A 27,585-nucleotide genomic window follows, 5' to 3' on the forward strand; every position below is an offset into this window, starting at 1 on the left:
GTTCCTTATTATCTAAGAAAAAATAAAGTACCGATCGTTTCTATGTAAACATGCAATTATTATTGTGTCATTTCGTGTACGCGACCTTCTTACGTTATGTAACCTTTCCTCAATGTGGGTGAATTATTTGTTGATGCATTTCAACTATTCGCAAGTGATTCATTCGAAGATTAAAGGAAATTATTATTGCCACGTGAAGAAACGGCAAGTAAAAATCGATTGCTTTGAATTATATTGAAGCCGGTAATATAATGTTATTTATGGCTCTATTAATCATAATAAGTGTTAAGATTATCGATATATTTTTCAAGAATGGGCTAATATTTCATGAAAATTTTGCCCGGAAAAGTGCACCGGCGTTATAAAGTATTCATCGCCGAATTTATACACCCGATATCGCGTAAAAAACTGTCAATCGCGATGTTCCGATTTCGCGAAATTACAACCTTGCCAAGTAATATGTGCTTCCTGTTATAAATTATCACCGCCGATGATACATTTCACATTTTCATGCCTTTTGTACTCGAACTCCTGAATTAAAATATCCATTGTGTTTAAACTACAATTGGCAGCATTTGCGGAAAGCGTATGAAAACTTTCCGTCTGGATGGCATTGTTAACAAAATTACGTAGTACTTCGGAACTATTTTTTCCGTTTTAATCAATCGGATCGGAACACACACAATAATTGTTTTTTCGATCGTCTAGGTCAAAATTCTATTTTCTCCTTACAATGGGTAAAACAGCTTAAAGTCTCCTTCCAACAATCGGTAATTAGGCACAAAGGAACCATTGTTATATCGACATTACAGCACACATTAATTTTATGAATCGCATTATATCGTAGCATTGTTGCTTTCATGTTATCATAGCAATACCGAGTACCCAATATACGTATAATAGCTTCTCGTCATGAACAGACAAAACGATGCGAGAAAGTTTGCGTACGAGAAGCATGTGTGCGAATTATACCTTACATACCTACAAGTTGCGCAACGCGAATACCAGATTCCTGCATAAGCCGCACAAACACATGATGCACTCCTTAAATTATCGACGGGTTCATATTTGCATGAAACTAAACAAATATAGGTCGCTATCTGTGTACTTACCAATTACCTAAATAGCAAATATTGGAATTTTATGTAATAATCGTACGAAATTGTCAAATAATGCTATTTTACCTGTAAACAACCAATTACAAAGTCAACACAAGCGAATTTGTGCTCTAGTAACCTTTATGGTTTTATGCCGGTTTGCAAATTAACAAATTTGTTGAAAAAATAGGGTCGCGATTTCCGACTGCAATGAATTTACTTACACTTCGCTTGGAATATCCAGGGTACATTTTCGCAGAGGGCGTTCGCGTTGCAGCAGGTATGGAAGACAACAGCGATGCATTCTGGAATGTCACGTTTCCCTCGGATAGCGATGGCTGCGAAACGGGGGTGCTCGTAACAAATCGCTGTGAATTCTTGCCTGCCTAATATATCGGAAAATTAAATAGTCGGGGAAAAACTGCGGTCAATATTCACCCGCAGCATGGACCGAAGCATCTGATTTTCTTTCTGGAGGTGCTTGTTGTTGGTGGAGCAATTCATATATTCCTTTTTAGCGTAGTTGTACTTGTCCATCAGTTTCTGATACAACAAAGTGCGTTGTTGGAGTTGAAACCTGTAGATCTGTCAATAGTGGTTAAGTAACTTGTAGGTGACTGAAGATGGTGTCGAAACATGTCGCAATAAAGACAAAAGTGATTGAGGAGAGTAGTTTGATTTCATGACCCTTTCCAATAGTGTAAATGTGTCATTTTGACAAAGATTTTCTTAAACAGTAGCATTGTTTAAGTATATTATAGTTGGACAACCTAATACAAATTTTACTTCGCCTAAATAGTGAGCTTTAGGACAAGGAATCCAGGGGGCGTGGGACAAATTTTTCGTCAACGCGCATTTTCACTACAGTGAGCCAACGTATTAGGTTTATTTTACTCTAAATCAGATGGCGCCATCAAACATTAGCAAAGGCAAACACCCTTCACTCTGCTCTTATACGAGGAGTTATCCATAAATCCATAATTAACATTGTTCCGTAAACAGTAATGTGTATAAACATATATGTACAAAATACGAAAATATACTTGACATAAAAAATATGAAGTAACGCGTTGTAACGTGATACGAAAGAATTGAATTTAAATGAATTTGACGCCTATTTTTATTTGACTATATCTGAAGACTGACAGAAACTTTCCAAGGGTTTTTAAACTGGTATAATTGTTTAGTTTTACAAGATTAAAGTAAAACAAGATTTTAAGTAAAATTTAGATTCGTGGTGTTACAAAAATATTAACACAAAATGAAAATATATGTTCAAAGTAAATAACAGAATGACATAAACTTTCGGCATTAACATTACAAATAATTACAAGAGAGAGAAAAAACGCATTAAGAACTTAAGAGGCATGTTTGTAATATTGAGTTGTTAAAGGCTGCTTTGAAGACTGTTTGTTTCTATGAAAAACAATTGCTGTTATCGGACATTTTGGTAGATTTTGTTCCAAAAATACGAGATGACTAATTGGTTCTTGAACTAGTTTCCGTAACTTCTAAAATTTAAAAAGGATACACCGTTCTGCTGTAATAAAATCTAGAATAAGGTCAAAATCACACTAATATTACATCTGATTTTGTTAACCACATGAATATAATTTACATTAAAATAAGTTACAGACATTGTTTGAAATGTTTATTATAGTTCGAAAACAAGATCAAATAAATAAATAAATAAATAAATAAATAAATAAATAAATAAATAAATAAATAAATAAATAAATAAATAAATAAAATTTGCAGTTTATAAACGTCAGAATTTTAGTATAAAAATAATCATGTTTGAAGCTTTATTTTGTCTGTTCGATTTTATTGGGTGTATTGGGCCTCTCTCGGAATATAACACCGACATCAGTGCACCGACCCAACGTTCTTCAACCCATGGGATGATTTATTACTTCCGTTATGCTGGCCCTACACACAGCGATTTCGTTTTTGGATTTTCGGCTAGATCTGCACAGTTAACTCTTTGCGCACTGCACACTGACATAGAGTATTTTGTTCACGCGAGCATCAAAAATATTACGCCGAAAGCACTTCTTCAAGTGTTATTTTTTTTAAGATGTCATATTTGTCAGCGTTTCCAAAATTTTCATTTTTGCACAAGTCAACTAATTTTTCGTAAACCGCATTTTAAAATTTTTGTTATTGTATTTTTTACTTTTTAATCTTCTAAGGCATGAAAAAATCCCATATAGGTTTCTATGAATTTATTAACGAAATCAACTGATAACTTGCGCGCCATTTTGTGTTAATTAACACCAATAGTGATTATGATAATTTTATAATTATCATTTTAATGAAATTGTGTTCTTCACTTCGCGAACGACAGCAAACAATTTAAAATTACCGCTAGTCAAGCACCTGAAAATCCATCTCTCCCAAATATGTCTTTCTTGACACGATTTGTAATCCGAAGTCTCCCTCCACATGCAATTTTTCATCGCCTGAGAACTTGTTTGATCTACAGACCAAAGCTCACTCAGGCCAATATCGGCTTTAAGCGATTTATCTATAAACCGATATTCGTTAGAGTTGATGTGATACACATCCACTACGAAGAACTAACCCATTTCGACCATTGGACTTTACAACGAATAAGTGAACAAAGTTCTTGAACATCTTAACGATTTAATACATAATGTTCCCGAATGACAAAATTTACATTTCAAATTGTATTATCAAATTACACTCTCCAAAATTTGTCACGAACAATGAAATTACGCAATCTCAAAATTTTACAATAGTAAAATTGTAGTTTCGCCCCGTTTACGGTTTATGCATCCGTGTCGAGTTTTCACCTTAGACGTCAAGATTTTTGGAAAAAAATCAACATTTTCCAATTTATAATGTTATTTAAATTTTAAAAAGTAGAATAGTCCTGATCTTGTGATTTATACCTAAATACGCTATTGGGAATTTTCGGCTTGTCGATTTCTCGATTTTTCAACTTTAAATGTCTCAATTTTTCAATATTTCAATTTTGGGCTTTTCCGATTCCTCCATTCTTTAAATTTTCTATTTCTAGATTTTTTTTATTTTTCGATTTCTCAATCTTTCGATGTTTCAATGGTACGATTTCTCAATTTTTGTCCTCTTCAATTTTACGGTTTTTAAATACTTGGATTTTTCAATTTTTCAAATTTTCACGTTTTTAAATTTTCAGTTTGCCGATTTATAAAGTATTTTTTTTATTTGTCCATTTCTGGATTTCCTAAAGTTTCGACTTTTCACATTTTCAATTCTTCAATTTTTCGATTTTTTAAGATTACGATTTTTCAATTTTGCTTTTTTAGATTTTCGATTTCTCAATTTTCCAATTTTTTAATTTATCAATTTTTTGAATATTTCTTTCAGTTATGAGATTTTTCAATATTTCAATTTTTCGACTTTTCGATTTTTGAATTGATGGATTTTTTTTGATTTCTCGCTTTTTTCCTTTTTGGATTTTCAATTTATTGTAAAGTTTAGATTTTTCAATTCTGCGACTGTTTAATGCTTCGATTTCTCAATTTTTAAACTTTTCGATGTTTTAATATTTCATTTTTTAAAATTCTAGGTTTTTCGATATCTCGAGTTTTCAGTTCTTCGATATTTCAATTTTTCAATTTTTCGATTTTTTGATTTTCCAGTTTTTCTTTTTTAAAATTTTTCGATTATTAAATTTTTTAATTTCTCAATTTATCGAATTCAGATGTTTCGTTGTTTTGATTGTTCAATTTCTCAATTTTTCAATTTTTAACTTTCCTTTTCGGCTTCCGACTCCTCAATTTCTCGATCCTCCGATTTTTCGATTTCTCGAAGTCTCAGTTTTTGAATTTTTCGATGTTTTGATTTTTGGATTTCTGGGTTTTTCGATTTTTTTCTTTTGAGCTTTTCAATTTCTGGATTTTCCAATTTTTCAATGCCACGATTTTTCAATTTTTCAATTTTTCAAATTGAATTGGATTTCTCGATTCTTCAATTTTGCGTATTCATTGTTTTAAATTTTAGTTTTTTCGATTTCTCGATTTTTTGACTTTTCAGTTCTTCAGTATTTAAATTTTTGAATTTTTCAAATTTTTGCGTTAAATTTTCAGTTTTCTGATTTCTCAATTAATCTATTTTTGATTTTCCCACTTCTCAAAGTTTCGATTTTTCAGTTCTTCAATTCTTCGATTTTTCGACTTCGCTTTATTGGTTTGTCGATTTCTCAATTTTTGGATATTTCTTTCAGTTTTGATATTTTTCAATACTTCGATTCTTCGATTCTTTTTCATTTTTCGAGTTCTAGATTTTTCTATTTTTTAGTTTTGGATTTTCAGTTTTTTGTTTTTTATTTCAATTTCTCAATTTTTCAACTTTTTCATATTTTAATTTTTAAATTTCTAAATTTTTCGGTTTCTCGAGTTTCCAGTTCTATATTTTAATTTTTTTAATTTCCGAATGTTTAAATTTTTTTAAATCTCAATTCATTGAGATTCGGATGTTTCGATGTTTTAATTATTCAATCTCTCGCTTTATCAATTTTTCCATATTTAAGTTTTCAATTTTTCGATTTTGGTCTATTTCGGTTTCTCAATTTTTTGATTTTTCGACTTCTCGATTTTTCGACTCCTCGGTTTTTTTGTCTTTTGATTTTTCGATTTCTCGATGTCTCAATTTTTGAATTTTACAATGTTTCGATTTTTCAATTTGTTGGTTTTTCGATTTTTTGCTTTTCGGTTTCTCGATTTTTCGATGTTTTGATTTTTGATTTATCCGATTTTTCAATTGTCCAATTTTTTAAATTCTCGACTTCTCGATTCGTTGATTTTTCAGTTTTTCCGATGATTAAATTTTGTTTTTTTTTTTGATTTTTTGATGTTTGGATTTCTCCATTTTTCAGTTTTAGGATATTTTAACTTTTCAATGTTTTAAATTTTAGATTTTTCGATTTTTCAGTTCTTCAATGTTTTTTTATTTTTCAAATTTTGACGTTTCTGAATTTTTAGTTTTCGGATTTCTCAATTAATCTATTTTTTTATATTCCCATTTCTCCACTTCCTAAAGTTTCGATTTTTCAGTTCTTCAGTTCTTCAATTTTTCGATTATTCAGGTTTTTGATTTTTCAATTTTTCAATTTTTTAAGTTTGCGATTTTTAGACTCTGCTTTTTTGACTTTTCTGTTTCTCAATTTTTTAATTTCCGAATTTTTTGATATTTCGTTCAATTTTGTGATTTTTCAGTTTTTCGATTTCTCAATTTTAACTTTTCAATTTTTGAAATTATTAATTTTTTTCGATTTTTTGAGTTTTCAGTTCTTCTATATTTCAATTTTTCAATTTTCGGAATTTTTAAATTTTCGATTGTCCAATTTTTTTTTATTTTTCGATTTTCCAATTTTTCGATGTTTCGATTTTTGAATTAACCGATTGTTCAATTTCTCGATTTTTAAATTTTAGATTTTCCAATTTTTATTTTTTTGATTTTTTTATGTTTCGATTTCTCGATTTTACAATTTTCCCATATTTGAATTTTTCAGTGTTTTAAATTTTCGATTTCGAGGATTTACTGTGTTACAGTAGTCATCAGTCATTACTCATAAAGAACGATTATTGCTGTGCCTACATACTGATAAGCACGTACATACAAGACATATTTAAGGCTGTTTTAGTATAATTTTTGCAATTTTAAATTTATTTCTTGATGTCTAAATCGTATATATTTAAATGGTGATGAATATTTTGTGATACAATCTTAGGATAAAATGCATTTTAGTTTCAAAGCTAATATGTATTTAATGACTTGACTACTGTTAATAAAAAAAAATACGTAAGAAGATGTTCATATTGAGTTCATTTGCTGTTCATAGTTTGATGATAACTCATAGTTATTCTGGAGGCAGATTAGATGACTTGTTACTTATTAATTAAAGTAGTAGTCGTTTAATTTCGTACCTTTAAAGTGGACGAAGGAACGCATATTTGTTAGCCATGCAGTTCATGGATAATAGGTATACCGCGATAATATTAAATTTTTGTTACCTTAACCTTGAAACAGGTATGCACTACATATACATATATTACATATATGTAAAGTCTTCAACACGTACGTTTGCTTATTTTGTGACTGCTCCCCGTACAACGTACTGATTAATACGTCCGTTTACTACCTTATCGACATCACGTGCTTACGGACTATTTTTACCCCCTTTCGTAAGGTACCGCCACTTCATAGTGAAGCGAGTGAGATGTAAAATATATATTCATTCTTTTCTGCATGGGAAAGTGATTGTCCGTATAGGTTGTCCAACTATAATATACTTAAACAATGACAGTAGTATGATTTTGCATATTTTGTAGGGATATTTGTTGGTATGCAACCAACAATACTCGCCTCACCAATGTTACAATGAAAATCACGTAGGCAGCGTTCATACGAAAAATCTAACTTTTTTTTTATATTTCTGTCTAAATTAATTCTCTTAGCAACAATAACGTCACGAATTAAAAATTGCTTTGTTCTCACTCACCTCGCTCCCCTTTCTGAAGATATTCTCCATCGGGAGGAAAAAATCGAGAACCGATTGCTCCAAATCTTTGTTCAGAGGTAAAATATTGCCACTCTTGTTGCACAGGACACATTTTCGGGTCGTTCCTTACAAATTTAAACACATTTTCAGGTATTTTGGTCCAGAAACTAAGAAAACTTACTTATCGTTTCCACACAACGCTGGCAGAAAATGTGGCCGCATTCCACCAGGAAAAAGCTGGTTTGGCCGCCGTACTTTATGCAGCATTTATTGCAATGCACCCAGTCACTCATTTCGCAAAAAAGAGAATCAAAAATCGAAGATAATTAGCAGTTTTTGCAGAATTTGCAACAATTACGAAACTGTCGGGCGATTCGCTTGTTTTAAAATTGACAGAGCGCGCCTGCTAGATTGGGGACAAAAGTGTGACCTGCAAACTTGACAAAACAAAAATTGAAAACAGAACTTTTTGTTTTTTTGTTGACAAAATCTCTTGGTATATTGTAACGTCACTGATAAGCTATAAGTTCGTAAATTTGTACCCAGACAACGACTATTATGTCGTTCAAATTCAAGTTACTTTCTTAGTTCAAAAATCTAGCGCTTTTGTCGTCGGTTGGCAGCGCTGGGTGGGCGGAGAGGTTATGTTGATGGATGAGAGATCAGTAAATTTCGCTGTTATCTCCGCGATTTACCGCACACTTTTAATTGGAGCGTAAACGATGGATTTCATTTGAAGATTCAATTATGTTAGTAGTATACCAAGATGTCGTTAATATAGTACAGTCGAAATTCTCGTCCACCGAAGTCGTTAAATGCGTATCCTTTGAGTGCGTTTGTGGTTGAATTTGGGGCACTATTTTCCTTAATTCCACCCTAGATACATTTAAATGTCTCCCCAGTGAACGAGTCTTGGAACGAGGTCCACAGAATCCTAGCTTTAGTTGAATGTAATTCATCCTATGCACTTTTTGTGTTCATTACGAAAAAGCCGAAACCCAGCAGTATTTCAGACCTTTCAGTTGAAACTGCGATTCCAATAGATTCAAATTTTTCCTGTGGTAAGGTGGAGCGGTGATTAAATTCGTTCTAATCGTTATTTTGCAGATACAGAACCTATAGATAACTGTCAGAGTCATATTATTTTTATTGTTTCGTATAGGAATAGGAAATTACAGTTTAAGATTGAAATCGGGGTGGAGAGTTCGAACTTCGCGTCAGAAGTTATTTGGTCAAAGGAAGTATCGTCTTCGAACAAATTAGATTTTAATTGGTTGGGTAAATATACATGCGCCACCTTAGATCAAAACAGTAAAAAAATGTCAGAAATGTCAGACCAGGTAATCATAATTATTTTTGTGTGTTATAATAGTATTAATGGGAAATTGTCAGTGTTCAGATATACCGGTCTTACGTCATCAATTAGCCCATGGACAAGCAGCGTCAAATAGAGAGTCCATTTTGAGATACCAGTTGAAGTTGAAAGAGCCTGAATACACCCAGCACCAAGAATTCAGGTACTTCTCACTCTACACATAATTTATTAATAATAAAGTTTAGCGTTTTTGTTGGAACATGGAACGTGAATGGGCAACCTCCATCAGTGTCTTTGAGACCATGGCTCAGCTGTGATGAAGAACCCCCTGACGTGTATGCAATAGGATTCCAAGAAATTGACTTAAGTAAAGAAGCATTCCTTTTTAATGACACCCCCAGAGAAGCTGAGTGGTTGTAGGTTTTTTATTTATTACTTTATTTATTTATTTTTAAGTGAGTGTTATTATTCAGAAAATATGTGATGGATGGTGTCCACTTTAAAGCCAAGTATAAGTCAGTAGCGGTAACACGGTTGGTAGGAATGCAGCTTGTAGTTCTGGTAAACAGCAAACATTACCAGTTTGTTAAAAACGTGTCTGTAGACACCGTCGGCACGGGACTTCTGGGCAAAATGGTACTCAAGTCACGCTAAAAACCAAATTTTGCATTTGTTATTGTTTGTAGGGGAATAAAGGAGGCGTCGCTGTCAGATTAGAGCTCCATAACACCTCCCTTTGCTTTGTAAACTGTCATTTAGCAGCTCACGTTGAAGAATTTGAAAGGAGAAATCAAGATTATAAGGATATAAATGCTAGGATTAATTTTCGGAAACAGCCTCCCTCTATTAAAGATCATGAGTAAGAACTTCAATGAAAGTTTGTGTTTGTGTTAATTGTGTCTTGCAGACATGTGTATTGGTTAGGAGATCTTAATTATAGAATAACGGACTTAAACACTAATCAGGTTAAGACGCTGTTGGCTAGGAGCGAGATGATAACGTTACTTAAGGCAGATCAGTTGAATCAGCAAAAGGAGCGTGGAAGCGTTCTCTTGGTGAGTGTTTTATCCAATTTTTAAATTAGCCAGCACTTGGAGTTTATCTTATCAAGGGCGTGGAGTGGCTGTGCATTTGAGTAGTGACTCAGTAAGGAAATGTTTGTAGATAATGATAATTTTAAGGTACACCACTGGCAAAATCAATCAAACTTTTTTGTTCAGTATTTAAAAATATGATAAGTTATCACATATAAAACGTGAATGAAGTCTGATGAATGATAAAAAAAATAGGGCGCGGTACATGCCTGAATGTTTTTTAATAAAAATATTTTTTTTATTCTATTTTTAGTTTACTTTGTCAATATTTGTTTAGATTTTTTTGCAAATGTTGATGTTATTTATGTCCATTTTGATTGTTTTTGGGATGTTGATTTTGTTTATTTTGTTTTTAGGGAACGATTTTTAGTCAGTTCCTCTCAAGAAATATGTATGTATAGATTTTTTTGGAAAATGACTACGAGTCGTCACGATTGGGTTTTTTTGTCAAGGTCATTACACATTTTTGAATTTTAACTTCTTGAGTTGTATTCATAAATTTTAGCACATACTCATAAGTTTTCTAGTGACATTTATCATTTTTTGTTGGTATGCGCTTCCAAAAATAGCTGTTTCATGGACTCATTAAAGTCCGTAAAATGAGTCTTTTTCGGACTGGTATCCAAAATACAGTTTTTGCGGTTTCATGTGCTATTCAGGACACGTTCGTAAATAGCGATGATTCGTTTGCAAAAACTGTATTTTAGGTTTTTCTAACTATTTTCATAATTAGAATCAAAGGATCTGCTTACCTGCTTTTTGCGTCTTTTTGTCGCCTTTTTTTTATTTTTTGCCTTTCTCCGCATTTTTTTGTAGTTTTTTTTGTCGTTTTTTCTCTTATATTTTGTCGCCCTTCTCATCGTTTTTTTAGTTTGGCCTTTTTTGTGGCATTTTTGTCGCATTTTTCTGTTTTTTTTCGCTTTATTTAGTCCTCTTTTCCCTCCTTTTTTTATTTTTTTTGTCATTTTTTTGTATTTTTTTTTCTCTTTTTTATCGCCTTTTTTGCTCCTTTTTTGACCATTTTTTTGGCATTTTTTGGGCGGATTTGTTTTCAATTTTTGTCGTTTTTAATCGCCTTTTTCCCCTCTTTTCACCTCAGTTTCCTGTCCTTTCTGTCGTGTTCTGTCCCTTGAAAAAGAATGATAAAAAACGTGAAAAAAAAAAACCGACGGCAAAAAATAGGCATGAAATAAAACAAAAAAAAAGGACGAAAAGAGGGGTAGAAAAAATTGACGATAAAAATAAGTCAATGAATTTAGATATTTTTATCGTCAATTTTTTCTACCCTTCTTTTCGTCCTTTTTTTTGTTTTATTTCATGCCTATTTTTTGCCGTCGGTTTTTTTTCACGTTTTTTATCATTCTTTTTCAAGGGATTTTTTATACTTTGTTTTGTCACCCGTTTTTGGTTGTATTTTGTATGTTTTTTTTGTCGCCCTTTAGTTTATTTGCCGTTTTTTTCCTCATTTTTTTTTAACAAAATTTCTTGTAATTTTTTTGCGGTTGGTTTTTTATCTCATTTTTTTGTTACTTTTTTTGTTGCCGCTTTCTTTAGTGTTTTTTTTTTTTGTTATTCTCCCCCCCCCCCCCATTTTTTGTTTAATATGCCGTTTTTTTCGATTACATATTTTTTCATTGTTGTGGACATGTTTCAGTACCATTTCCAGTATTTTGGTTCTTTTTTTTCCCCCCTTTTTTTTTGTTTAGTCTTTTTTCACTTTTGTGTCTTGTTTTTTGTATATATTTTATCGCTGTTTTTTGATGTTTGGTTTGCCGGTTTTTTTTTCCCTTTTTTTTTTTTTTGTTTCCGTTTATTTGAGGCACAGTTTCCTATCTTTTCTGTCGTGTTTTTATAAATTCTTTGACCTATTTTTATCGTAAATTTTTGTCGCTTTTTGTAATTTTTTTTTTGCTTTTTTTTTGTTTGCCGTCGGTTTTTTCACGTTTTTTATCTTTTTTTTTTTCAAGGCCTTTTTTATACTTTATTCTGTCGCCCCTTTTTTGTTGTCTTTTTTATGTTTTTTGTCGCCCTTTGGTTTATTTGCCGTTTTTTTTTTCCTTTTTTTTTTCTTTTTTAGCAACGTTTTTTGTTAACTTTTTAATTTTTTGTAGCTGTTTTTTATCTCCATTATGTATTACTGTTTTTTGCCATTTTCTTTAGTCTTTTTTTCTTATCCCCCCCCCCCCCCCCCCCATAATAATTTTTGATATGCTTTTTTTGTTTTCGATTATTTTTTCATTGTTGTCCACATGTATCTAGTTTCTTGGTCCCTTTTTATCGCAATTTTTTTGTCTTTTTTTTTCCTTGCTTTTTGGTGGCTTTTTTGTAGCTTTTTCAAGTAATCATAGTCGGATTTTGGCATTTTTGACGCATTTTACTTTTTTTTTGCTTTATTTGGTCCCTTTTCCCCGCATTTTTTGTCTAGTCTTTTTTTTTCTACTTTTTGTCGCTGTTTTTTGACATTGGTTTGCCGTTTTTTTCCCTCTTTTTTTATTCACCATTTTTCTCACCTTTTTGTTCCCTTTTTTTCCTCACCTTTTTTTGCCCATTTTTGTTGTCTTTTCTTGTGACCTTTTCTGTCACTTTTTTATTTTTTTTTTTGTATTTTTTTAGCCGGATTTGTTTTCAATTGTCGGTTTTTTAACCGCTTTTTTTCCCTCCTTCCACCTTCTTTTTCTCGCCTTTCCCATTTTTTTTGCGTTTTTAAATTTTTTTTTGTCTGTTTATTTGACGCTCAGTTTCCTGTCCTTTCTGACGTGTTTTTCTAAATTCTTTGATCTATTTTTATCGTCAATTTTTGTTACCTCTCTTTTGGTCGCTTTTTTATATTTTTGTCGTCTTTTTTTGTTTTTTAGTTGATTTTTTTCGCCGCTTTTTTAGTCTTTTTTTAATATTCTCCCCCCCATAATTTTTTGTTTTATATAGCGTTTTTTTTTTATTATTTTTTCATTATTATGCACATGTTTCAGTAGCATTTCTACTATTTTGGTCCTTTTGTATCGCGATTTTTGTTGTTTTTTATTGGCTTTTTTTTCAATTTTTTGTTGCTTTTTTTTGTCATCATAGTCGGTTTTTGGCATTTTTGTCATATTTTTCCCTTTTTTTTGCTTAATTTAGTCTTTTGTCTCCGCCTCTTTTTTGTCTTGTGTTTTTTTCACTTTTTTGTCATTTGTTTTTTTTTTGACGTTTGGTTTGCTGTTTTTTTCCCTCTTTTTTATCGCCATTTTTGTCACCTTTTTATCTCCTTTTTGTTCCTTTATTTTTGCCCATTTTTGTTATCTTTTTTTTTGTATTTTTTTGTATTTTTTTTTTACTTTTTACTTCCCGAGCGTAAGCAAAGGAAGTATTGTAATCGAGTCCGTCGGCCGACTCTCTACTTTTACGTTTTCTCGATCTTTCATGACCCCTAGAAGACGAAGAAATAGGTCTCCCATTTCCGTCTGTCTGTCCGTCCGTCTGTCCGTCCGTCTGTCCGTCTGTTGTCCCGGATTTTATTAGACAGATAATCTCCGAAAGTACTCGACCGATTGTTGTGAAATTTTGTACTTATATTAAGAATATCATGTAGATGGTAAAACGCTAACCAAAATTTGTCTAATCATCCCCACCACTAATGCGATGACGTCACTTCAAAATTGTACATAGTAAATGGGTTTTCAATTGTATAAAATAACATAGTCCTACACATGTAGTTTACAACTCTGAATCGACTTTTCACCCGAAACGTCCAGATTTTTGGAAAAAAAATCAAAATTATAAAACAACATTTTGAAATTTAATTTTTAATCTGCTAACCAGAATGCTTTGAAATGTTGCAGATGTTTTAAGGAGTCATTTAAGCATCATAAATCTTTAGTCAAAAAATATTTGCTTATCCCCTCCAAAAACTTGATGACGTCAGCTCAAAAGTTTGTGGAATAAATCATATCTAAAATGTACAAAATATGATGAGTCTGTACTTGTGATCTATCACTCCATTCATATTTTTTGGATTTGCATATACAGGGTGACTCAAAAAAATTAATGAATGCGTAAATATATTTTATTGATTTAATCAGGAACTACAAAACCGAATGCTCTGAAATCTTGCAGATGTTTTAAGGTCATAAAGAGCATAATAAATGTTTAGTCACAATTTATTTGCTTATCCCCTCCAAAAACTTGATGACGTCAGCTCGAAAGTTTGCCGAATAAATCATATCTAAAATGTACAAAATATGATGAGCCTGTACTTGTCATTTATCACTCCATTCATATTTTTTGGATTTGCATATACAGAGTGACTCAAAAAAATTAATGAATGCGTAAATATATTTTATTGATTTAATCAGGAACTACAAAACCGAATTCTTTGAAATCCACTGCGAAAAAAAACATAATAGGCATGCAGTCGTCACATTTCCGACAGCGAGGGAAGTACTGTCTAAACTCTTTAGACCAATTTTTTTCGCTTCATTTAGTCCCTTTTCCCCTTTTTTTTGTTTAGTCTGCTTTTTAACCTTTTGTCATTTGGTTTTTTTTTTTATTATTTATTTTGTCTGTTTTTTTGCCGTTTGGTTTGCCGTATTTTTTAATTTTTTTATCTCCATTTTTGTCACCTTTTCATCGCTTTTTGTTCCTTTTTTTGCCCATTTTTGTTGTCTTTTCTTGTGGCCATTTGTTACTTTCTTATTTTTTTTTTTGGCATTTTTTTGCCGAATTTGTTTTCAATTTTAGTCGTTTTTTAATCGCCTTTTTTCCCCCTCTTTTCACCTTAGTTTCCTGTCTTTCTGTCGTGTTTTTCTAAATTCATTGACCTATTTTTATCGTCAATTTTTGCTGCCCCTCTTTTGGTCCCTTTTGTTTTTCTTTTTCGTCCCTTTTTTTCACGTTTTTATCATTCTTTTTCAAGGGTTTTTTTATACTTTGTTCTGTCACCCGTTTTTTATGTTTTTTGTCGCCCTTTGATTTATTTGCCGTTTTTTTTCCTCAACTTTTTTGCCTTTTTAACATTTCTTGTAATTTTTTTGCTGTTGGTTTTTTATCTCCATTTTTTGTTACTCTTTTTTTGCCGCTTTCGTTAGTCATTTTTTGTTACCCCCCCCCCCATTTTTTGTTTAATATGCCGTTTGTTTCTTGTTTTTTTCGATTATTTTTGTGCACATGTTTCAGTAGCATTTCCAGTATTTTGGTTTTTTTTTCGCGGTTTTTGTTGTTTTTCTTGTTTTTTTTTCGCTTTTTGGTGGCTTTTTTTTGTCGATTTTTCAAGTAATCATGGTCGGTTTTTGTCGCATTTTTACTTTTTTTATTCGCTTCATTTAGTCCCCTTTTCCCGCTTTTTTTTTTGTCTAGTCTTTTTTTCACTTTTGTGTCTGTTTTTTGTATATTTTTATCGCTGTTTTTTGACGTTTGGTTTGCCGTTTTTTTTCCTCTATTTTATTTTTTTTTGTCTCCGTTTATTTGGGGCTCAGTTTCCTATCCTTTCTGTCGTGTTTTTCTAAATTCTTTGACCTATTTTTATTTTTTTTTTAGTTTTTTTTTTTGCTTTTTTTTAGGTGCCGTTTTTTGCCGTCGTTTTTTTCACGTTTTTTATAAGTCTTTTTCAAGGACTTTTTTTACACTTTCTTCTGTCGCCCCTTTTTTGTTGTTTTTTTATGTTCTTTGTCGCCCTTTGGTTTATTTGCCGAGTTTTTTTCCTGGATTTTTTTGCCTTTTTAGCAACATTTCTTGTTAACTTTTTAATTTTTTTGTAGTTGGTTTTTTATCTCCATTATGTGTTACTGCCACTTTCTTTGGTCTTTTTCTCATCTCCCCCCCCCCCCCCATAATTTTTTTGATGTGCCTTTTTTTTGTTTGTTTTTTCGATTATTTTTTCATTGTTGTGCACATGTATCTAGTATGTTGTTTTTTTTATCGTATTTTTTTTTCCTTGCTTTTTAGTGGCTTTTTTTGTAGCTTAAGTAATCATAGTCGGTTTTTGGCATTTTTCTTTTTTTTTCGCTTTATTTAGTCCCTTTTCCCTGCCTTTTTTTGTCTTCGTCTTTTTTTCAGTTTTATGGCATTTTTTTCTATTTTTTTTTTGTCGCTGTTTTTTTGACGTTTGGTTTGCTGTTTTTTCCCTCTTTTTTTTATTCACCATTTTGTCACCTTTTTGTTTCTTTTTTTCCTCACCTTTTTATTCCTTTTTTTGCCCATTTTTGTTATCTTTTTTTGTGGCCTGTTCTGTCACTTTTTTATGAGGAGTATTTTTTTGTATTTTTTCAATTTATTGTCGTTTTTTTAACCGCTTTTTTTCCCTCTTTCCACCTTCTTTTTATCGCCTTTCCCATTTTTTTTTTATTTTTTTTGCCTCTGTTTATTTAACGCTCAGTTTCCTGTCCTTTCTTACGTGTTTTTCTAAATTCTTTGATCTATTTTTATCGTCAATTTTTGTTACCTCTCTTTTGGTGGCTTTTTATTTATTTTTTTTTTCGTTTTTTTTAAGTTGCATTTTTTTTTGCTGTCGGTTTTTTTCACGGACCTTTTTTTTTGCTCTTTTTTTTGCCGCTTTTTTTTAGTCTTTTTCTTGATATCCACTCTTCCACACATCCATAATTTTTTGTTTAAAATGCCGGTTTTTTTGGATTATTTTTTCGTTATTGTACACATGTTTCAGTACACATTTCCACTATTTTGGTCCTTTTGTATCGCGATTTTTGTTGTTTTTTATGGTTTTTTTTCACTTTTTGGTGACTTTTTTTGTAGCTTTTTTTGTCATCATAGTCGGTTTTTGGCATTTTTGTCGTATTTCCCCCTTTTTTTGCTTCATTTAATCCTTTGTCCCCGCCCTTTTTTTTGTCTAATCTGTTTTTCTCACTTTTTATCGTCATTTTTGTCACCCTGTATTTTATTTGCCGTTTTTTTTTTGCCTTTTTTTAGCAACATTTCTTGTTAACTTTTTCATTTTTTTGTGCTTGGCTTTTTTATTTCCTTTTTTTCGCCGCTTTTTTTAAGTTTTTTTTTTTTTGTGTCCACCCTTTCATCCTCCTTCCATAATTTTTTGTTTGTTATGCCTTTTTTTATTACTTTTTCATTATTGTGCATATGTTTCCAGTAGCATTTCCAGTATTTTGGTCCTTTTGTATCGCGGTTTTTGTTGTCTTTTTTATTGGCTTTTTTTTCTGGCTGCTTTGGTGGCTTTTTTTGTATTCATAATCGGTTTTTGGCATTTTTGTTAAATTTTCCCTTTTTTTTCGCTTCATTTAGTCCCTTTTCCCCCCTTTTTTTGTCTAGTCTGTTTTTTCATTTTTTTTTTTTTTTAATTAATTTTGTTTGTTTTGTGGCCGTCTTTTTCCCTTTTTTTATCGCCATTTTTGTCACCTTTTTATCGCTTTTTTTCCTTTTTTTTTGACCATTTTTGTTGTCTTTTCTTTTGGCCTTTTCTGTCACTTTTTAATTTTTTTTTGCCGGGTTTGTTTTCAGTTTTTGTCGTTTTTTATCGTCTTTTTTTCCTCTTTCCACCTTCTTTTTGTCGCCTTTCCCATTTTTTCGCCCTTTTTTGTCTCTGTTTATTTGACGCTCAGTTTCCTGCCCTGTCTGTCGTGTTTTTCTTTGACCTATTTTTATCGTCAATTTTTATAACCCCTCTTTTCGTCGCTTTTTTGCCGTCGATTTTTTCGCTTTTTTATCATCCTTGTTTTATATGTTCTTTTGTCGCCCCCTTTTTTTTTTGCCTCTTATTTATGTTTTTGTCACCCTTTAGTTTATTTGCCGTTTTTTTCGCTCGATTTTTTTGTTAACCTTTTTATTTTTTGTGGTTGGTTTTTTATCTCCATTTTTTTGTTACTCCTTTTTTCCATCTTTTTTATCACCTTCCTCGATTTTTATCGTTTTTTTTTTGTGTTTTTTTGTCGACTCTTACCGCATTTTCGTCACTTTTTTGATAACATGTTTGTTGCGTTTTTGTCCCTTTTTTTGTTTTTCCTTTTTACAGTGCCTTTTTTGTTCCATTTTTTGATATTTATATATTATTTTAATAATAATGTTGAAGTGTTATCATCAAAATCCTAACTTTAGCAGTATTTTTTTCAGACTTATTTTTAAAAATTTCCAATTTTTTAGAATTCCTTATTTTGTATTTCAAGGTCTTTTTTTAGTTTTTTTGTACTTATTTCTCCAATTTAGAATTTTCGATAGGCTCGACACTGTAATTACACTTTTCATAATTAAGCAGAACAAGTTGATAATTTGTTCGATTAAACATTTTTTAATAAAGTTTAATTACATACATAACTTAGCGACTTCGCCCCCTTATCTACACCATAATTAAACCACATAATTAATCTATTTTTCATCCATTTTATGGCATCACTTCATAAAACCTCGCAACTTGCAACGCATCATCGTACAAGCGTGTTTTTCCACCTCATAACTCATGCATCAAACGTTCTATTTTTGTGCAGCTATTACAGCACAAGTGTCAGCTTTAAAGAGCAAACACAATGCAAGTACTCAACACATCTGCCTATTATTTCCATCTTCCCGTTCCCCAAGCGGTACCAAACATCCTCGGGAATTCCATAACACACCGACCCAAATCCTCTCCCGCCTCTGCGGTCATACCCCAACAACGCGCTCTTATCAGCCCGTGACGCATCAACAATCCAAACGTTATATTGCAGGACTACACCGAAGGCGACATAACATTCCAACCGACGTACAAATACGACCTCAACAGCGACCACTTCGACACCAGCGAGAAGGCGCGCCCCCCGGCATGGACGGACCGAATCCTGTGGCGCGGCGACGGCATTTATCAACTAGCATATCGTAGTCATATGGACATAAGAATCAGCGACCACAAACCGGTGAGCGCCTTATTCCGTTCCGAAATCAGCGTCATAGACCAGTCGAAGTTCCGGCGCGTGCACGAAGACCTGCTGAAGAAGATGGACAAGCTCGAGAACGAGTTCCTGCCCCAGGTGATGGTGGACCAGACGGAGGTGACGTTCGATTTGGTGAAGTTCCGCGAGCCGCAGTCGAGGGAGATCATCATCGCGAATACGGGCCAAGTGCCGGCGGAGTTCGAGTTCATCAAGAAGCTGGACGAGGCGACGTTCTGTAAGGACTGGTTGAGGATCACCCCGTTCTGCGGCACCATCGACCCGGGTATGAAAATCAAAATTTCAGAGTTCGGTTCTGGATTTCATCGTGGTTGTAGGGGAGAAGTGCGATATTAAGTTCGAGGTGAATCTGGAGCGGGAGTTGGACAAGGTCTACGATATTTTGGTTTTGCATTTGAAGGGCGGGAAGGACATGTTTATTATAGTGAACGGCGACTGTCAGAAGTCGTGTTTTACTTCTAGTATGGCGACGTTGTGTAGAGCGCAGGTGCCTCTTTTACAGATGACTGAAGAACAAAGGAAGCAAGCGGTGAGTGGCAATTAGTGTACGACTATTGTTTTATTTTAAAGGTCACAGGAAAACATGGAGAGTCGCGTACTGTATTCGATTCCTCGTGAATTGTGGTTGTTGGTCGACCACTTGTATAGGCATGGTTTGAAAACGAGGGATTTGTTCGAGTCGTGTGCTCTGAGTGACGAACTGATCAGGATTAGGGACTGGTTGGATTATGGCTCTCTAGATCCGATACGTATCCTTTTGATGTTTTGGTGGTTTTAGTAGAAGGACTATTTCCTTAATGTTGGTATAGCTGGTAGCGTGCAGGCCACAGCTGAAGCTTTTTTGTTGTTTTTGTCTTTTACGAAGGACCCCGTAGTACCGTTCGAGATACACGATGCGTGTATAGCGGCAGCTAATAATTATCAAAATTGTCGCCTGGTAAGAAAGAGTGAAGAGTTAAGGCTAAACGAGACGTTTTTTTCTGAGCGTATAATTTATTAAAAAACTGGCTGTGCGTCAGGGACAAGGGAAGTTCTGCTTAAATAACTATAAGCTAAAGGTGTGACAGCGTTGGGGCAGCGGAGGTTATGACTGTGACACGCCCTTCTGTTGCGTATTTTTTTAGATTTCGAAAAAACTCTTGCGCTTAATTTTTGAAAGAATCAAAAAAAAATCTGGACTTCTTGTGTTTTTTTTTTAGATTTTGAAAGAATCTTGAGGACACTTGTATTTTGTTGAGAATGTAAATGCATGGACATTCTTGGCCCCTCGTATATTTTTTTATTTAAAAAAAACTGCAGAAGTGCCTGTTTTATTGTTGAAAGAATTTGAAAAAAATCTCGGGGACTCCTATTGCTTTTTTTAAGATCTTGTTTGCGCCTAGTGTTTTTTTAAGAATTTGAAGAATCTTTGGGAATCTTGGATTTTTATTTTTAAGGTAGGTAATTTGAAAAAATCTTGGCCCTTTCTTGTTTTGTTATCAAAAGGGTTTGAAATAATTTCGGGGACTCCTAATCTTTTATAAGATTGTGAAAGAATTTGAGATATTTTTTTTATGAAAAGGTCTCCGAACCCCAGATGTTTTATTTTTGAAAAAAACGTGAGAATTTCTTCTGTTTTGTTTTTGAAAAAAAAAAATAAAAAATCCGGAGTCTCTTGTATTTAGTTTTTGAAATAATTTCGAAGAATCTTAGGGACCCATTCTGTATTTTTTGAGAAAGTAAAAAAAGAATCTCCGGACTCTCTTGTGTTTTGTTTTTGAAGAAGTTTCAAAGGATCGTGGCGACCCCTATGTATTGTTTTTGGAAAAGTTTCAAAGAATCTCAGGGATCCCTTGTGTTGTATTCGAAAAAGTTTCAAAGAATCTTCGAGCTGCCTTACGATGTTAAAAAAAATAATAATAAAAATCCCAAGGGCCCTTTGTGTTGTTTTTGAAAAAGTTTCAAAAAATCTCCGAGATCCCTTATGTTTTTTTTAATAAAAGAATCTCAGGGACCCCTGTGTTGTATTTGAAAAAATTTCAGAGAATCTCCGAGCTCCCTTATCTTGTTAAAAAAAAATCCCAAGGGCCTTTTGTGTTGTTTTTGAAAAAGTTTCAAAAAATCTCCGGGCTCCCTTGTGTTGTTTTTTTAAAAAAATTAAAAGAATCTCAGGGTTTCCTTTTGTTGTTTAAAAAAAATAATAATAAATGAATCTCCGGGTTCCCTTCTGTTGTTTTCGAAAAAAAATTAAAAGAATATCAGGGCTTCCTTGTGTTGTTTAAACAAAAATACAATCTCAGAGGAGCCCTTGTGTTGTATTTGAAAAAGTCTGAAAGAATCTCCGAGCTCCCTTATGTTGTTTAAAAAAACAATAATAAAAATCCGAAGGGCCCTTTGTGTTGTTTTTGAAAAAGTTTCAAAGAGTCTCCGGGCTCCCGTATTTAAAAAAAAATTATAAAAATTCCAAGGGCCCTTTGTATTGTTTTTGAAAAAGTTTCAAAAAATCTCCGGGCTCCCTTGTGTTGTTTTTTTAAAAAAATTAAAAGAATCTCGGGGTTTCCTTTTGTTGTTTAAAAAAAATAATAATAAATGAATCTCCGGGTCCCCTTCTGTTGTTTTCGAAAAAAATTAAAAGAATATCAGGGCTTCCTTGTGTTGTTTAAAAAAAAAATACAATCTCAGGGGAGCCCTTGTGTTGTATTTGAAAAAGTCTGAAAGAATCTCCGAGCTCCCTTATGTTGTTTAAAAAAACAATAATAAAAATCCGAAGGGCCCTTTGTGTTGTTTTTGAAAAAGTTTCAAAGAGTCTCCGGGCTCCCGTATTTAAAAAAATATATATATATATAAATTCCAAGGGCCCTTTGTGTTGTTTTTGAAAAAGTTTCAAAAAATCTCCGGGCTCTCTTGTGTGTTTTTTTTTTTTTTAATAAAAGAATCTCAGGGGACCCTCGTGTTGTTTTTGAAAAAGTTTCAAAGAATCTCCGACCTCCCTTATGTTGTTAAAAAAAATTATAATAAAAAACCCCAAGAGCCCTTTGTGTTGTTTTTGAAAAAGTTTCAAAGATTCTCCAGGCTCCCTTATGTTGTTTTCTAAAAAATTTAAAAGAATCTCAGGGACCCCTTGTGTTGTTTAAAAAAAAATAGAATCTCAGAGAAGTCCTTGTGTTGTTTAAAAAAATAATAAAAGAATCACAGGAGTCCCTTGTGTTGTTTTCTAAAAAAATTAAAAGAATCCCAGGGGTCGCTTGTGTTGTTTAAAAAAAATTAGAATGTCAAGGAAGTCCTTGTGTTGTTTTTGAAAAAGTTTCAAAGAATCTCCAGGCTCCCTTATGTTGTTTTCTAAAAAATTTAAAAGAATCTCAGGGACCCCTTGTGTTGTTTAAAAAAAAATAGAATCTCAGGGGAGTCCTTGTGTTGTTTAAAAAAATAATAAAAGAATCTCAGGCGTCCCTTGTGTTGTTTTCTAAAAAAATTAAAAGAATCTCAGGGGTCACTGGTGTTGTTTAAAACAAATATAGAATCTCAGGGGAGTCCTTGTGTTGTTTAAAAAAATAATAAAAGAATCTCAGGGGTCCCTTGTGTTGTTTAAAAAGAAAATAGAATTTCAGGGGAGTCCTTGTGTTGTTTTAAAAAAAATAGAATCTCAGGGGAGTCCTTGTGTTGTTTAAAAAAATAATGAAGTAATCTCAGGGCTTCCTTGTGTTGTTTAAAAAAATAATAAAAGAATCTCAGGCGTCCCTTGTGTTGTTTTCTAAAAAAATTAAAAGAATCTCAGTGGTCTCTGGTGTTGTTTAAAACAAATATAGAATCTCAGGGGAGTCCTTGTGTTGTTTTTGAAAAAGTTTCAAAGAATCTCAGGGCTTCCTTGTGTTGTTTAAAAATATAATAAAAGAATCTCAGAAGTCCCTTGTGTTGTTTTCTAAAAAAATTAAAAGAATCTCAGGGGTCGCTTGTACTGTTTAAAAAAAAATTAGAATCTCAGGGGAGTCCTTGTGTTGTTTTTGAAAAAATTTCGAAGAATCTCCAGGCTCCCTTGTGTTGTTTTCTAAAAAATTTAAAAGAATCTCAGGGGTCCCTTGTGTTGTTTAAAAAAAATAGAATCTCTGGGGAGTCCTTGTGTTGTTTAAAAAAATAGAATCTCAGAGGACTCCTTGTGTTGTTTTTGAAAAAGTTTCAAAGAATCTCAGGGCTTCCTTGTGTTGTTTTAAAAAATAATAAAAGAATCTCAGGAGTCCCTTGTGTTGTTTTCTAAAAAAATTAAAAGAATCTCAGGAGTCGCTTGTATTGTTTAAAAAAAAATTAGAATCTCAGAGGAGTCGTTGTGTTGTTTTTGAAAAAATTTCAAAGAATCTCCAGGCTCCCTTGTGTTGTTTTCTAAAAGATTTAAAAGAATCTCAGGGGTCCCTTGTGTTGTTTAAAAAAAATGGAATCTCTGGGGAGTCCTTGTGTTGTTTAAAAAAATAAAATCTCAGAGGACTCCTTGTGTTGTTTTTGAAAAAATTTCAAAGAATCTCCAGGCTCCCTTGTGTTGTTTTCTAAAAAATTTAAAAGAATCTCAGGGGTCCCTTGTGTTGTTTAAAAAAAATAGAATCTCTGGGGAGTCCTTGTGTTGTTTAAAAAAATAGAATCTCAGAGGACTCCTTGTGTTGTTTTTGAAAAAGTTTCAAAGAATCTCAGGGCTTCCTTGTGTTGTTTTAAAAAATAATAAAAGAATCTCAGGAGTCCCTTGTGTTGTTTTCTAAAAAAATTAAAAGAATCTCAGGGGTCGCTTGTACTGTTTAAAAAAAAATTAGAATCTCAGGGGAGTCCTTGTGTTGTTTTTGAAAAAATTTCGAAGAATCTCCAGGCTCCCTTGTGTTGTTTTCTAAAAAATTTAAAAGAATCTCAGGGGTCCCTTGTGTTGTTTAAAAAAAATAGAATCTCTGGGGAGTCCTTGTGTTGTTTAAAAAAATAGAATCTCAGAGGACTCCTTGTGTTGTTTTTGAAAAAGTTTCAAAGAATCTCAGGGCTTCCTTGTGTTGTTTTAAAAAATAATAAAAGAATCTCAGGAGTCCCTTGTGTTGTTTTCTAAAAAAATTAAAAGAATCTCAGGAGTCGCTTGTATTGTTTAAAAAAAAATTAGAATCTCAGAGGAGTCGTTGTGTTGTTTTTGAAAAAATTTCAAAGAATCTCCAGGCTCCCTTGTGTTGTTTTCTAAAAGATTTAAAAGAATCTCAGGGGTCCCTTGTGTTGTTTAAAAAAAATGGAATCTCTGGGGAGTCCTTGTGTTGTTTAAAAAAATAAAATCTCAGAGGACTCCTTGTGTTGTTTTTGAAAAAATTTCAAAGAATCTCCAGGCTCCCTTGTGTTGTTTTCTAAAAGATTTAAAAGAATCTCAGGGCTTCCTTGTGTTGTTTAAAAAAATAATAAAAAAATCTCAGGAGTCCCTTGTGTTGTTTTCTAAAAAAATTAAAAGAATCTCAGGGGTCGCTTGTGTTGTTAAAAAAAAAAATTAGGATCTCAGGGGTGTCCTTGTGTTGTTTTTGAAAAAGTTTCAAAGAATCTCAGAGCTTCCTTGTGTTGTTTTCTAAAAAAATTAAAAGAATCGCAGGAGTCGCTTGTGTTGTTAAAAAAAAAAATTAGGATCTCAGGGGTGTCCTTGTGTTGTTTTTGAAAAAGCTTCAAAGAATCTCCAGGCTCCCTTGTGTTGTTTTCTAAAAAATTTAAAAGAATCTCAGGGGTCGTTTGTGTTGGTTAAAAAATATATAGAATCTCAGGGGTGCCCTTGTGTTGTTTTTGAAACAATCTCCGGGTTCTCTATTTTCTTAGAGGGTATGGCATTTGCCAAAATCAATTTTGTCTTAGCAAGTACTAGCCCCGCCCACCCACCCCCTATTTTCTCAGAGAATTGTCATTTGCCAAAATCACTCTTATCTGGACAACTACTAACCCCGCCCACCCGCCCTCTATTTTTTTAGAGGTTCTGGCATTTGCCAAAATCAGTTTTATCTTAGCAAGTACTAGCCCCGCCCACCCACCCCTTATTTTCTCAGAGTATTATGTCATTTGCCGAACTCAGTCTTATCTTGGCAAATACTAACATGTAGGCAAATGGCATACCTTTTAAGACAATAGAGGGCGGGTGAACCTGAGATAAGATTTATTTTGGCAAATGACATATCCTCTGAGAAAATAGAGGGCGGGTGGGCGGGGCTAGTACTTGCTAAGATAAAACTGATTTTGCGTGTATTAATCTTGTAAAAACTAGTTAAATCTAAAAGGTGTTAAATTACAAATTTCCACAGCAACGAGTTAAATTCCTAAATCTGATTGTTTATGTTTCATTCTACTTCAGGAGCGAGGGAGGTTCTGTTGAAACAACTTTCGACCAATTTTTTTAAAAGAATCTCAATGGCTTTTGTGTTTTTTTATTATGAAAGTGTGTTTTAGTTTTTGAAAAAGTTTGAAAGAATCTTAGGCACCCTTTGAGTATTGCTTTTGGAAAAGTATCAAAGAATCTCAGGGGCCCCTTGTGTATTTTTTTAGAAAGTGGATGAATCCCTGGGGTTCCTTGTGTGTTTTTTTTTAAGAACCACCGAAATAAATTGATGAATTTTATAAAAAATAAAAATGTGAAAACAATTTCAATTTATTATGTTGGTAGAACGGAAATACTTCACAGTAAACGTAAAATAAAAAAAAAATCAGAGTTTACAGACGTCAATTGCTTCTCGTTTAGCCTTATACTAAATTAATGGACACATTTATGCCAATGACACGTGCGTTAATCCTGTATCAATCCAAACCTCACGTCATCTGTCATTTTCATAACTGTGTGAACTATTCGCGACAGACGTCGCCGTTCCACAGCCGTCTGCACCCCTATTTTTCCAACGACTTTTTCATTCCAGATAATTCAGCAGAAAATGACGGATATTCACAGAAACGTCTTCTTATACATTTGCATGTTTCTGCAGGAAATGCTCAGACACTCGAACGACAACGGTTACGACGCTAAAACTCTGGCTTCATTATTCGGTGATATTTTGCTTAGAGACCCTATACGTAATTCTAAGCCTCAGGCCAATAGGGGTAAAGCAAACTTTGTTTACAATTTCCTAGTGAACGACTTAAGCTCATCCCTAATTCCCAATAAATAAGTAGCGACTGTATATAGGCAATAATTTATTAATTGAGCAATGCACTAATACGATGCCAGTATTTTTGTAGCCACTATAATTTATTAAAATAAAATGTGACGTCACTTTAATAAAGTAATCTACAAGATGAAAACGAAACGCTTTATTTACTACATTACACTAGATTCACGACATATAGTCTTCGTATTTTTCCACAGCTAGGTTTTTACATCTCCTGATTTTAACAGACACAGTTTCACCTTTATCAGTCACCCCTAGGACCTCGACGCGAGCCACAGTTAAGAAATTCGGGTTCGTAACACTGGCACCTTTAACCACGTCGATCTCGTCACCCTCTTGCGCCAAATCGCTCTTCTTGAGTAACTTCTTCCCGTTGAGCCGTATTTTACTCTCGTAGAAGAACGTCTCGATTTTGTTTCTGGCTATCCCCAAACCTGACTTCAAAATCGCATCTATACGAGTCGAGTTCACCGTAATGTTCATAACTTTTGAGTTTTTGTCAACGACTTTGTCGTCCCACGTGCTCTCTTCACCCGTTTCTTCGGAATCTGAGGGGGCTTGCGACTGTTTCTTGCTTTTCTTACTTTTGTATCGAAGACTGGTTTCTTGTGTGTTGGTGATGGCGTTTAACAGCGGTAACTGAGTGGCGCAACACATATTAGAGAAACTTTTGTTGCAAGCCGTGGTTAAAAACGAGCTGAAGATGTTTTTGGAAAAGCGGTGGAGGGACATTTTGTACAACATAACCTATACGGGTGTCATTGTGGTTATGTCAATGTCATTTCTGTCAATGATTTATTAATAAAATATAACTGTGGTGGTAATGTTTTAATTAGTGCAGTTAAAAATCTGGTGAATATTAATAGCATTGTTTAAGTATATTATAGTTGGACAACCTAATACAAATTTTACTTCGCCTAAATAGTGAGCTTTAGGACAAGGAATCCAGGAGGCGTGGGACAAATTTTTCGTCAACGCGCATTTTCACTACAGTGAGCGAACGTATTAGGTTTATTTTACTCTAAATCAGATGGCGCCATCAAACATTAGCAAAGGCGAACACCCTTCACTCTGCTCTTATACGAGGAGTTATCCATAAATCCATAATTAACATTGTTCCGTAAACAGTAATGTGTATAAACATATATGTACAAAATATGAAAATATACTTGACATAAAAAATATGAAGCAACGCGTTGTAACGTGATAAGAAAGAATTGAATTTAAATGAATTTGACGCATATTTTTATTTGACTATATCTGAAGACTGACAGAAACTTTCCAAGGTTTTTTAAACTGGTTTAATTGTTTAGTTTTACAAGATTAAAGTAAAACAAGATTTTAAGTAAAATTTAGATTCGTGGTGTTACAAAAATATTAACACAAAATGAAAATATATGTTCAAAGTAAATAACAGAATGACATAAACTTTCGGCAAATAATTACAAGAGAGAAAAAAACGCATTAAGAACTTAAGAGGCATGTTTGTAATATCGAGTTGTTGAAGGCTGCTTTGAAGACTGTTTGTTTCTATGAAAAACAATTGCTGTTGTCGGATATTTTGGTAGATTTTGTTCCAAAAATACGAGATA

The 27,585-nt window shown here is 33.0% G+C and overlaps 3 protein-coding genes across 3 annotated transcripts; 1 reads left to right on the forward strand and 2 right to left on the reverse strand.

Moving 5' to 3' along the window:
- Nucleotides 1-1,175: 1,175 nt before the first annotated feature.
- Nucleotides 1,176-7,968, reverse strand: LOC135136085 (RING finger protein 212B). The gene is made up of 5 exons (XM_064065212.1): nt 7,787-7,968; nt 7,606-7,730; nt 1,536-1,682; nt 1,322-1,483; nt 1,176-1,184 (listed from the first exon to the last, which is right to left on the reverse strand). Exons 1-5 carry the CDS (start codon nt 7,896-7,898, stop codon nt 1,176-1,178), a joined length of 555 nt encoding a protein of 184 aa, XP_063921282.1. The 5' UTR covers nt 7,899-7,968.
- Nucleotides 7,969-8,221: 253 nt separating this feature from the next.
- On the forward strand, nt 8,222-26,131 carry LOC135136020 (inositol polyphosphate 5-phosphatase OCRL). Its single transcript, XM_064065137.1, has 13 exons — nt 8,222-8,424; nt 8,486-8,666; nt 8,713-8,945; nt 8,998-9,122; nt 9,166-9,336; nt 9,394-9,556; nt 9,607-9,779; nt 9,828-9,975; nt 18,654-19,140; nt 19,193-19,404; nt 19,453-19,624; nt 19,685-19,812; nt 25,745-26,131. Exons 1-13 carry the CDS (start codon nt 8,353-8,355, stop codon nt 25,991-25,993), a joined length of 2,514 nt encoding a protein of 837 aa, XP_063921207.1. The 5' UTR covers nt 8,222-8,352; the 3' UTR covers nt 25,994-26,131.
- On the reverse strand, nt 26,121-26,953 carry LOC135136021 (mitochondrial transcription rescue factor 1). The gene has a single exon (XM_064065138.1). The coding sequence runs from the start codon at nt 26,735-26,737 to the stop codon at nt 26,159-26,161; it is 579 nt and encodes a 192-aa protein (XP_063921208.1). The 5' UTR covers nt 26,738-26,953; the 3' UTR covers nt 26,121-26,158.
- Nucleotides 26,954-27,585: the final 632 nt, after the last annotated feature.

The sequence above is a fragment of the Zophobas morio genome, unplaced genomic scaffold (genome assembly GCF_036711695.1).
Source record: "Zophobas morio isolate AGI-343-1 ecotype UQ-CSIRO unplaced genomic scaffold, CSIRO_AGI_Zmor_V1 ptg000026l, whole genome shotgun sequence".
NCBI classification, from domain to species: domain Eukaryota; kingdom Metazoa; phylum Arthropoda; class Insecta; order Coleoptera; family Tenebrionidae; genus Zophobas; species Zophobas morio.

What these genes read in the sequence shown, in the direction of transcription:
- LOC135136085 (XM_064065212.1), bottom strand. Translation starts at nt 7,898, where the DNA reads ATGAGTGACTGGGTGCATTGCAATAAATGCTGCATAAAGTACGGCGGC. An exon ending in GCGTTGTGTGGAAACGATAA is followed by an intron (nt 7,731 to 7,786) that starts GTAAGTTTTCTT and finishes TAAATTTGTAAG; the next exon opens with GAACGACCCGAAAATGTGTC. An exon ending in TGCTTCGGTCCATGCTGCGG is followed by an intron (nt 1,484 to 1,535) that starts GTGAATATTGAC and finishes CCGATATATTAG; the next exon opens with GCAGGCAAGAATTCACAGCG.
- LOC135136020 (XM_064065137.1), top strand. Translation starts at nt 8,353, where the DNA reads ATGTTAGTAGTATACCAAGATGTCGTTAATATAGTACAGTCGAAATTC. An exon ending in AGATTCAAATTTTTCCTGTG is followed by an intron (nt 8,667 to 8,712) that starts GTAAGGTGGAGC and finishes GTTATTTTGCAG; the next exon opens with ATACAGAACCTATAGATAAC. An exon ending in AAGAACAAAGGAAGCAAGCG is followed by an intron (nt 19,405 to 19,452) that starts GTGAGTGGCAAT and finishes TAAAGGTCACAG; the next exon opens with GAAAACATGGAGAGTCGCGT.
- LOC135136021 (XM_064065138.1), bottom strand. Translation starts at nt 26,737, where the DNA reads ATGTTGTACAAAATGTCCCTCCACCGCTTTTCCAAAAACATCTTCAGC.